This window comes from Nannospalax galili, unplaced genomic scaffold, assembly GCF_000622305.1.
Source record: "Nannospalax galili isolate Female #2095 unplaced genomic scaffold, S.galili_v1.0 scaffold213, whole genome shotgun sequence".
Taxonomy (NCBI): Eukaryota; Metazoa; Chordata; class Mammalia; order Rodentia; family Spalacidae; genus Nannospalax; species Nannospalax galili.
Window position 1 is genome coordinate 2137009 of NW_008335195.1, and position 10490 is coordinate 2147498.

Here is a 10490-nt window from a genome sequence, read left to right on the forward strand (position 1 = left end):
GCTCAGGTGCCTGGATCGAGCAGGTCCCGGCTCCCCCGTCTCTTCAAAATGGATCAATTCTGTTATTCTTACATGTGTTCTTGTCTAAGTGTGTTGCTCTCTCTCATCACAGGGAACAATGTTGTGCATTGCATTAAAGGTACAGTAAATCTTTCTTCCAAACACTTGACATAATCACCTATATTTTTAAATACTCTGTTGATGCTGCTGACATAGCTTCTATATTCCTTCCTGAACATCAAGAAAAGTGGAGAAAGATTACTATCATTTCTTCAAATTGAATTATGGTAAATTCATTGAAAAGAAACATAACTATAAAATAATTCTGTATTTCTGTTTTTCTAGCTGTGCAAAGATTTTTGACAGATGTTAGGGTTACCCAGGCTTTCATGCTAACTCAAAATATATCACAATGCCCTGTTCTAGAGAGCCTGCAGGCCACCCATTTGGCCCCTTGCTGAGCAATCCCTTGGCCAAAGGCTTCTTTTACTCTTGATCTGTCCCAACACAGCTTCATCAGCAACTTAATAAACACATCCTTGTGGACTCTGGAGATCATAAAGCTTACCAAATAGGCCAGCAACAGCAAAGACACAATAAAAAACACAATGTGATTGCACTCATAAATCTTCCAAGCTTGTGTTACTTACACAGACTTTTCATACTTTTTGTAGAGCCAGGAAATCTTAAAGAAGATGTTTGGTTTGATGAGGAGAGCTTGCCATGCATTAAAATAACCCTGGATTTTACTCACGATGGAACTTTCTGCAAAACAAAAATAAGAACAAAATCACTGGGCTAGACGTGAGTCTGAGAACAGTGGTGTGAGCAGAGACCAGTCCCTAAAGTTTCCTCTACCAGGTTGGGGTCACCAGTGGGTAATCTAGATGCATGATCACACTAGGATAATTAAGCATTAATTTATTTGTTTGGCATCTAAATTGGCACTTAACCAGAGAGTTGCCACTTTTCAAGTTTGTATTTGAGACCATAATCTAGACTCTCATGTTCCCTTTAGGCTGAGTCTCCAGCTTCCTCTTGCTTTTCTTGACAAAGACTAGTAATTATGGTTGTTATGGCTGTGACTCTAACACCTGGGAGGCTGCTGTTTGGGCCAGCAAGATGGTTCAGTGGGTAAAGGTACTTGTCTCCTGATAATCTGAGTTTGATCCCTAGAATCCATCTAAAGGTGAAAGGAGAGAATTACAGACTTGTTCTCTGATCTACACACACACGCACACGCACACACACACACACACACTAATAATAATTAATAATATCATATAATATTATTAACATTTTCAATTGAATTTAGTGTTAGGTGAGCTAAAACATTAACTAGAACATGTGCTTGAATGACCTACCTAATTAATAGCTCATAAATATCTCATAGTGCTATATTCATTTAGTAGCCTTCTTCACATAGCCTTCATACTTATCTATATTTAGTCCACAGTGCAGAATTCATTTCAAATTTCTTCAATACATTGTTAATAACAATGATAATTCAGTAAGTGAAATAATAAAGTCTTTGATTTTTTAAAAAATTTATCAGACCTGTACACAAAGGGAAGGGAATCAGTATTCATTTTCAAAAAGCTGCCAAATGCCAGACACAGTTCTAAGTTCTCTAGGGAAATTTTAAATTTAAACCTTATAATCTTGCTAGGGAGTGACAGCGTCTCTATTCTGCAGATAAAGAAACTACAATTGATAGAAACTTGACTAACACCCTGCAGCCAATGTGGCAAGCAGACTCTTAGGCTGTAGCTCCTGGGCTATCTGATTTCAGGGTAGCACCCTTCCTCTTGGTGCACTGAGTCCTATAAGCAAGTTGGAAGCTTACCGAGTACCAATAAAAAGGGAAATAAACACAACCCCGCATAGGTTACACAGCTGTTGTGGCGTCACAGTCTGGACCACAGGTTAATGAACAAATTTACATTCCCTTGACAGCATACTTCCTAACAATCCAGGCATAGGGGGACCCAAGGAGCATGGCTAGGTAAGCATGTGTCTACCTAACTGCAGCAGAGATGTGTGCAGAAAGGCTGGAGGGGGTCAAGTGACGCAAAAACTTCTCAGAGAAGCTCGGGTACCCATCTAAAGTATAATCAGATGATGTTTCTACAGCTCTTGAAGACCAGTAGATAGGGAAGATGGGCAATGGAAGCTGGGGGAGAAAGAAAGGGTGTACAGCTGGACCAGTTGTTCAAATGTGGTAAATCGGGCAACACATTCACAGCTCAGATGGTTTCAGCAAATGCTAAGCATAAGCATCATTCCTCTGTCCAGACTGTTTTTCTTTCAGATCATCACATGGCTCACAGCTTCACTTCATCCAGGCCATGTCAAGTGTCGTTTTTGAAGATGTCTTTCCTGACCACCCACTCCATATGGCCATGCCAACACCCGCTGCTACCCCACCTCAATTCCTGTCCTCTTTCCCTGCTTTGTTTTTGCCTACAGCAGTTACTGTCCAATACATAGCCTGATATTTACTTGTTTTACCGTCCGTACACCACTATGGTGTGAAAACCTTACTCATCATTGCTCTGTTCCCAGAGCCTAGAACAAAGCCTAGCATAAAATAGGTAACCAATGCATACTCGTTGAGTGAAGAGGCAACTCAATGAACACAATTGTAAATAATTCAGAAAAGTCACATACTAATGTCCACAGTGGAATGGAATTCATCCAAATAACGATTTCTTTTTGGTAATGGTAGAGTTACATGCACATTTTTTAAATATTTATTTTTCTAGCAGAGTGAAGAAAGTAAGATGTATCATCAAGTTATCATAAATATTAAGTGGCAGACATGTACATAAGCAGTGGCAGTTGTCATCATCATTTCCGTTGATGTCAGCAACATTCCCGCCATCATCTTGTCATATAGGCACAATCAAGTTTTCATAGTAACTTTGAGGGACGAGGTTGTACATGTATAAATATATAGCTACACATGTATGTATCATGCCCAAAAGAATGGTTGGAAATAGTTAAATATCAATTTATTGGTAGTGGGGTAGGTTAACGATCAAATGACCACCTAAGTTTTGCCTAGGGTTCAATCCTATTTCCTAGAGCACTAGGAGAGAACAAAATAAAAAACTGGGCTCTGCTTTGAAAGCTTTATCTCATGAGTGAACAAGGCAGAAACACAGGAAGGAAATATCCTTAGGAATACTTAGAAATGCTTAAGTAAGAGCAATGCATAAAACCACACTTCGCCTTGGTGTGCTGTCCCACATCCCCTGTTTGAAAAAGGGCAGAATGCTGAGTCATGAGGATGCAAGTTTCAGTACCGTCCAAGGGGATCCCCAGGAAGAGCATGTTAGAGGTGTCCAGCATGATGTGCCTCATGAGGGTCAACACATCCACACAGCCTGAATTATTGGTGACCTCATCCAGCTGATCCAGGTGCTGTATGACAGATTCAGTACAAATTTCCACCATGCGAACAAGGCCAGGTCCTGTCAGAGCTGAAGGCACAGAGATTTGGCCATCATAAACCTCAGGGTACACACAAGCAGGTTATTTTGCCTTTTTTATGTCAGGAGCTTACTTGCCCACAATTTTGCATTCTATAATAGAGGAGAAACTTTCATATTCTTCTTCATACTTTTCTGTGTTATACTGATTTTCTGTAAGCAAGTACTTACCTTTTTGGCTAAAAACGAATGAATGAATATTATGTTAAATGAATGATAAAAATTTAAGTTTTTCTGTTTAAGTTTTTAAAATATTTTATTATTTTTTCTTTTATGTGTATGAGTGTATTTCCTACATGTTGGTGGGTGCACCTGTGTCCTGCAATGCCAGCAGAGGTCAGAAGAGGGCATCAGATCCTCTGGAACTGGAGTTATGGATAGTTGTTAGCTACCATGTGGGTGCTGGGAATAGAACCCAGGTCCTCTGCAAGAGCAGTCAGTGCTCTTAACCACTGAGCCATCTCTCCAACACCCCCCCCCAAATTTAAACTTTCTTTAAGCTCTAGCCAATCATTTGTGAGATTGCAAATGAAACATTAGTGCTTAAAAGGACAGTCATGAACCAGTGCTTTTTGATATGTATTGTAATATGGTTTGAATTTGGCCAGGGTCATATTTATTTTATGTTTCAACTACAGCACCAGTGAAACTGATCCTTAACCATTTGACCTAAGGCGCTTCCTGCTCAACTATGCACTGCAGATGTAAAATGCTAGTCTTACAAATCACTACAAGTGCCCTTCTCTTAATTTCAATCCTAAAAAGGTTGATGAATATTTAGCATTATACTCCAAACAATAGTGCATGGGTGCCCTCAACACATGTTCATTAAATGAATGGATGGATGGATGGATGGATGGACAGATAAATGAGTGGATGGATAGATGAAACAATGAATACGTGAGTTTATGTATGAATGATAACAGGCTGGGTGAATTGGCTCTACCCTTCCTGGCTCTGCCCCTGGCCGTCTGAATACTGGCTGCCCACGCTGGTAGTCTGTCATGGTAGTTTAAAATCTCCCTTTCCCTTTTTGTTCTAAGTTTCCTTTAAGCTTCCTTCAGGAAGAGGTGAGGGGGGAAGAATGGGGGGGCAAGAGGAAGGAGAGAGGGAAAGAGACAAGAAACAGAGCAAGACAGAGACTAGTCTAAGGAGTGGTTTACATCTTTAAGATTTCCAAATGTGGGGCTGGAGAAATGGTTCAGCAGTTAAGAGCACTGGCCGCTCTTGCAGAGGATCTCTGTTCAATTCCCAGCACCCACATGGTGGCTAACAACCATCTGTAACTCCAGTTCCAGGGGACTCCTACACCCTCTTCTGATCTCCATTGGCACTGTATGACTGGGGTGCACTTACATACATGCAGGTAATACACTCATACACATAAAAAATAAAAATAATAAGCAGAATTTTTTATAAAGATTATCAAATGTGTTAAAAAAAAGAAGGCTAAAGAGAATCCTTCTTTCCAGTAGGAGGGACCTGCCAACATGTTGCTCACATTCAAGAGTGGGACAATCTTCCCCTAATGACTCAGCCCTTTGTGTACAAGGGTTGGCTCTGTATGTCACGGATGGTTTCCTTCCAGGTTCATGCATGATTTGCCTATCTGACCAAGAGCTTGAAATTTTAGTTCACACAGAGAGGCAAAATGGAATATGATTGCTTATGAATAGTGGTATATGCAGATATGACAATGTTTAAATGTGCTTAAAAGCATTCTACCTAGGTCAAAAGAAAAGTCAGCAAGTAATGAAATGTTATCAACATAAAGAGTGTTTGTGGTAATTTCAGGAAACAGTTTTTCTGCCCTTTAACTCATCTCCTCCCCAACTCCCAGGATGAACCATCTCTTCAATTGTGCTTACCTGTTTCTCTCAACACACCTGCTAAGTTAATGCGTTCATAGCGTTACCAATGTAGATATCAAAGTATATTCCAATTTTCCCCTTTCCCAGGAAAACCAACAGGAGTCTAACTCCAAAAAAGGTACATCAAGATGCTTAGGACTCTCATTGATTGTAAAAGTGTCAGGCACTCGAGTGTACTTTTCAATAAACAATTAGCTTCCTATTTGGGGGCATTTAATTAGGGTCTAATTCTGTAGCATTTTTATTAGAAAATTTGACCTTGCACTTATAAGGCTAATCTTAAAAATTTATAAAGTTTCATTGACAAACTGAATTTCTAAGTACGGTAAGTTCTCTTTTACCACCTCCTATCCCCGTGGCCTCCTCCTCCAGCCACCCTGTCACTGCAGTACCCCACACCTGTTTTCACTGTTCATAATTGTGTTTCTTTCCAATGAAACTTTCACTTTATACCAGAGAGGATTTTTGTAACACATACACCATGTTCACATCATTTTGCTTAAACTATTTGGTGATTCCTCAAAGCTTTTGAGATAAACTCAACTCCTTGAGTTGATTTAATAGAAGTGTCTTGGGTGACCTGGCCATGCCTTCTGCATGTGTCTCTATGCAGGGTGCCTGTGTATGTCATGATGACCTGTCCTGCTCGGCTTTCAAATATCCTATTCTTTACTGCCACAGTGTCTCCCTTTGTTGTACTTTCTTGGTTAGATTTTACTTCATTCAAAAGTCACCATTTTCACTGCTCTGAAAAGCCTTCCCTGGCCCCTCAAATGCTTTAGGTGTCTCACGTGTCTGTTCTCTGCAGCCCCGTGCACCTAAACCTCACCCAAACAGTGTTTGGTGATGTGCTGGCCCACTTCACGCAGCCTCACCTTGATCCTCAAGGACAGGACCAACCCTTGCTTATCCTTGTATTTTTTTTTAAGATCTTTGTATCTTAGCATCTAATTCAATGATGAGAAGAGTTAGTTTGTCAAATGGATAACTCCTGGGTGACAGAGTACAGGATATTGGTATGTGAAAGTTAATGACTCCTAACTATTAGTTAACACATTTCTAATAAACCTGAGTCAAATGGCAAAGTAAAATGCAGTTTACTATGGAGTCACAGCATAGTTTCATCTGTTCTTCATGATAACTCTAGAGTTCAAGTTCTATAATATTCATCAACTTCTGTGGATAAGAAAACTAAAGCCCAAAGACACCAAGTGACTTGCCTAAGGTCCTACGTAGAGGCATGTAGTGGCAACATTGAGATTTAAAACCACTGTAATCCTGAGACCTGTAGTTTTTCCGTTAATCCACTGTGCGGTCTTGTAAGACATAGAGAGATTCTTCAGCCTCAATATGAGTAGTGGCGCAAAAAAAATTGCTCTCCAAAGTTGTCTAGGGTCCTAATCCCAAAACTCTTTTATATGTTATGTGGAACAAGGGACTTGGCAGGTGACTAAAGTGAGGAGGAGATTATGGTAGGTTATTTGGTGAGCCCTAATGAACCCCAAGAACTATTAGTGAGGAACTTTCCAAGCTGGGGTCAAAGTAAGAGGAGACACCATGGCAGAAGGAAGGAAAGAGAGACTAGTGCAAGGGGAACTGGACCCACATTATCGGGCAATGAAAAAAGGTGGCTCTAGAAGCTGGAAGAGGCAAGAGAAAAAAAGATACAACTACCCCTGAGCCTCCAGAACAGCCTATGTCACCCTGATCTGGGCCCTTTGAGACCCATGACAGACTTCTGGCCTTCAGAATTGCAACACGCAGCATCTTGAGCTGCTTAGATTTTTTTTTGACAGAAGGCATAGGACCCAAACACACTACGGCTATAGCAGAGCATATCTGGGTCTTAGTGAGGTATACTCAGCACTCACCGGGCTGAGGCCTGGCTTCTCCCTGTGTGAACAGCCGTGTAGGGGACATCCAAACTCACTACTGAAGTGGGATAGAACGAAGAAGGTTGGTGTTACAGGTTCAGACCTAAAGTCCATCCAGCTCCAGACTCCATCACTGGCAAGATTGCCAAGGCATGGCTTGCTATCCTGATACTTGGTATTGATGTCAAAGGTTGTCCCTGTATATTCCTCAACAGCTTCATTTCCACTACGATGTGATACAGGGGCAAGTGCCAGGTAAAGAGGCTTGGATTTGGGTCTCTGCTTACCCCTGACTTGCTGTGCTGATGCAAATCTCAACCTCTCAAAGGATTTTATTTTCTCAACCACAAAACTAAAGGCTGAATGAAACAACATACAGAGTTCTCCCCTGTGTTAAAACTCTCTAATTTCATTCGCAGATTATTTTCTCCTAAAACATCTGACTTGAGTGATTCATAAAATGTACTGTTTAGTTATATTTAAATCAAAATAGAGCTGACACACCAAATTCTTGGTTGAAATTGGCCAAAGTATACAGGCGCATCTCCACAATTTGCAGTGGCTATAAAGGTGGGCTCTGGGTTGCATCCTGGGGGCCACCGTTTACTGATTTTTTAATTTGGGGCAAGTAACTTAAATTCTTTGAGCCTTAGTTTTCTCACCTATAAATTGCAGGTGATAAGAGTATTCACCATATGGAGTTGCTATGGGATTACAATGTTAAATGCTTAGTATGATGTCTAACACATAGCAAAGATATAAAGAATGCTAGCCCTTCTTAGCATCATTATTTCAAAACTGTCAGGAGGCACAATTTAAAACATGCAAAAAAAGGCAAAAAAAAATAAATAAATAAAGAGGCAAGTTCATAGGCCTAAGAAAAGAATGTAACTGGGTTCTTGCTTACCTTTCATAAAGAAAGGGCGAATCGTTTTCCAGAGTTCTGGATTATTGTTGAATATGATACCATTCTCGTGCATACCAATGAACTGTAGCCCACGTTTGCTGCCGAATCGGGAGATGTAGTTATTGTGCTTCATTACATGGAACATACCTGAAGATCTGTAAAGAAAGCAAATCTTGATGTTAATCCACCATGGGAGAGACTTTATGGTGATGCACTTTGACTATGTGGTGGGTTTCCTAGCAAATTCATGTTGAGCCAAATACAAGGCCTGCTTTCTAGTACTGAGGTTGAATAAGTCCACCTTTGAGCATGAGAACATCCCTGTTGAATAATTTCTACATACTGTAGACACCACTACTTGTTTCCTTTGCCGCTACAACCCCAAGTCACTAGCATACGACTACCTCTACAGTCAGCACTGCAAAGCTTCACAAAGCAGAATCCTCCATACCACCAGAGTCAAAACAGTCTCTGGCCTTCTAGGCACATTCTATCACTACTCCAGACAGTGCCACAGCTTGCAAGAATAAGCTACTGGAATTATAGAAGGCTTGCTTTGGAACTAGCATTTCTGCCTAGTACCACCCATCTCCCTGAATGCCCATCCACTCAAGCTTCCAGTGGGGTGCTTCTGGCCCTGAGCTTGGCCAGGGCCTGGATGGGATAGCCTGAAAGGTTCCCTGAGGCAGTAAAAGGAGTTGTTTCTGATATCTGCATCTCATCATGACTTGTCAAGGTCTTCAGAGTTGCAAGATTTTCCTGTGATCTAAGATATGGAAACCATTAGCTTAATGCAATTTTCACAGTGCACAGTAGTGCAAATTCAAGATGTATAAAATGTCACTGGTGGTATATTTATTGCAGACATTGTTGTTACTTTTTATATAAGTTTTCATGTATTCACTGACACTTTGCTTCCCCATCTCCACTTGTCCACTACAAATTCCCCTGCTATGGAGGTCTTCAGAGCACATAACTCTCAAAGTGGCTGCAATACTGTACCCATCTGATCATCAGCCTGGTTTTCAGGGAGTCCACCTCCACACTTGTTCCTTCCTCTCAGAGTTGACACTTGGCTTTTAAAAGGACTTCTTTGCCTCAGTGAGGGGTGTGCAGTGGATGCCTGCTGGGACACATCCTCATGGAAGACACCATACCTGGCTAAAAGAGCCTCTGCCTTGGCTTAAAGCATTAGGTTAGACAATGAGATGGTGTGCATCAAACTCTGACACTATGTGGACTCCAGCGTTCTATCTAAATTTAAAAGTCCATGAAATAATAGCAGCAGAATTATTATATAACTTATTTAATTGATATTTACTTCAGAAAAACTATTTTTAAATCAAAATTCTATTAAATCAAATGGTCTCTCAATTTAACTTTCAATAATATTAATAAAGTGACTCTATGGTTTACACAAGTTTATTTCTAGCAACAAAAACAAAAATTTAGATATTTCTATTTGGTTGTGAGCCTGAGCCTTTAATGGTTGCACCAGCTCTCCAGCCCCAGGCATTTCTACTTGGGTGTCAACAAATTAATCTGATACTTCACATTTTATTTATGTGAAAAAAATCACCCTATAAAAGGAATTAACTTATTGAGAATTAAAATACTTGAAAACTATAGCTTTTCTCACCACTTCCTAACTCATTCTATAATTAAAGCACAACTTGTATCTAAAAAATTTAAGTACATACAGGACAAAACAGAACACTGTTTTTCTGCTCCGGTTCCCGGGGGTTTTTAACACTACATTTGTCCTATTGATTCATTTCTTTGGCGAGATTAGTAATAATTGATTTTTAAAAGCAAGAATAAGATACTCAAGTGTAATACGAATCTTACTAAATGTTAGCTAACAGTTAAAATCTATGTGTCCTTTAGAGGGCGCCATCATCTCAGTTATTTTCAGTCTGCGGTTCAGCGGTGATCTGTGACACCAGGTCAGAGAAGGGAAACCGGCAAGGAAGTGTGGTTGACCACAGAAAAGCAGTTTGAAACAAGGTCCATTAGCAAAGTGAGGTCAAGTTTATCTGGAGAGAGTAAATGGAAGAGAAGGGAGGGGAGGGGAGGGGAGGGGAGGGGAGAGGAGGGGAGGGAAAAGATGACAGATGAAGAACAGCAGCCCGCACTTCTCAGGGCTACAGACAGACCTGGCTCCCAAGTGAGCCCTACCAGCAATCCAGTAATGCTAACCGTTTAGAAGAGAGGGTTTCTCAGAGTCTCCAAGCTCAGAAAGGACAGTGGCACTGAGGTCATCCTTTTAAATCCCACTGAAGTGAAGATATCACCAAAGTGGGCAAACATTCCCTCTCCTCGAGGGGAGAGGGGAAGGGGGAGG

The 10490-nt window shown here is 40.7% G+C and overlaps 1 protein-coding gene across 1 annotated transcript in view; it reads right to left on the reverse strand.

Annotated features, from left to right (window-relative positions):
• The window catches only part of LOC103731396 (aromatase), a 33246-nt gene that overhangs the window by 9591 nt on the left and 13165 nt on the right, over positions 1 to 10490 (reverse strand). The window contains exons 3-5 of the mRNA XM_008829757.3: positions 8147 to 8301; positions 3309 to 3485; positions 651 to 765 (exon numbers count right to left, since the gene is read on the reverse strand). Of these exons, the coding sequence (XP_008827979.1) occupies positions 651 to 765; positions 3309 to 3485; positions 8147 to 8301 (447 nt within the window). The remainder of the gene's footprint in view (positions 1 to 650; positions 766 to 3308; positions 3486 to 8146; positions 8302 to 10490) is intronic.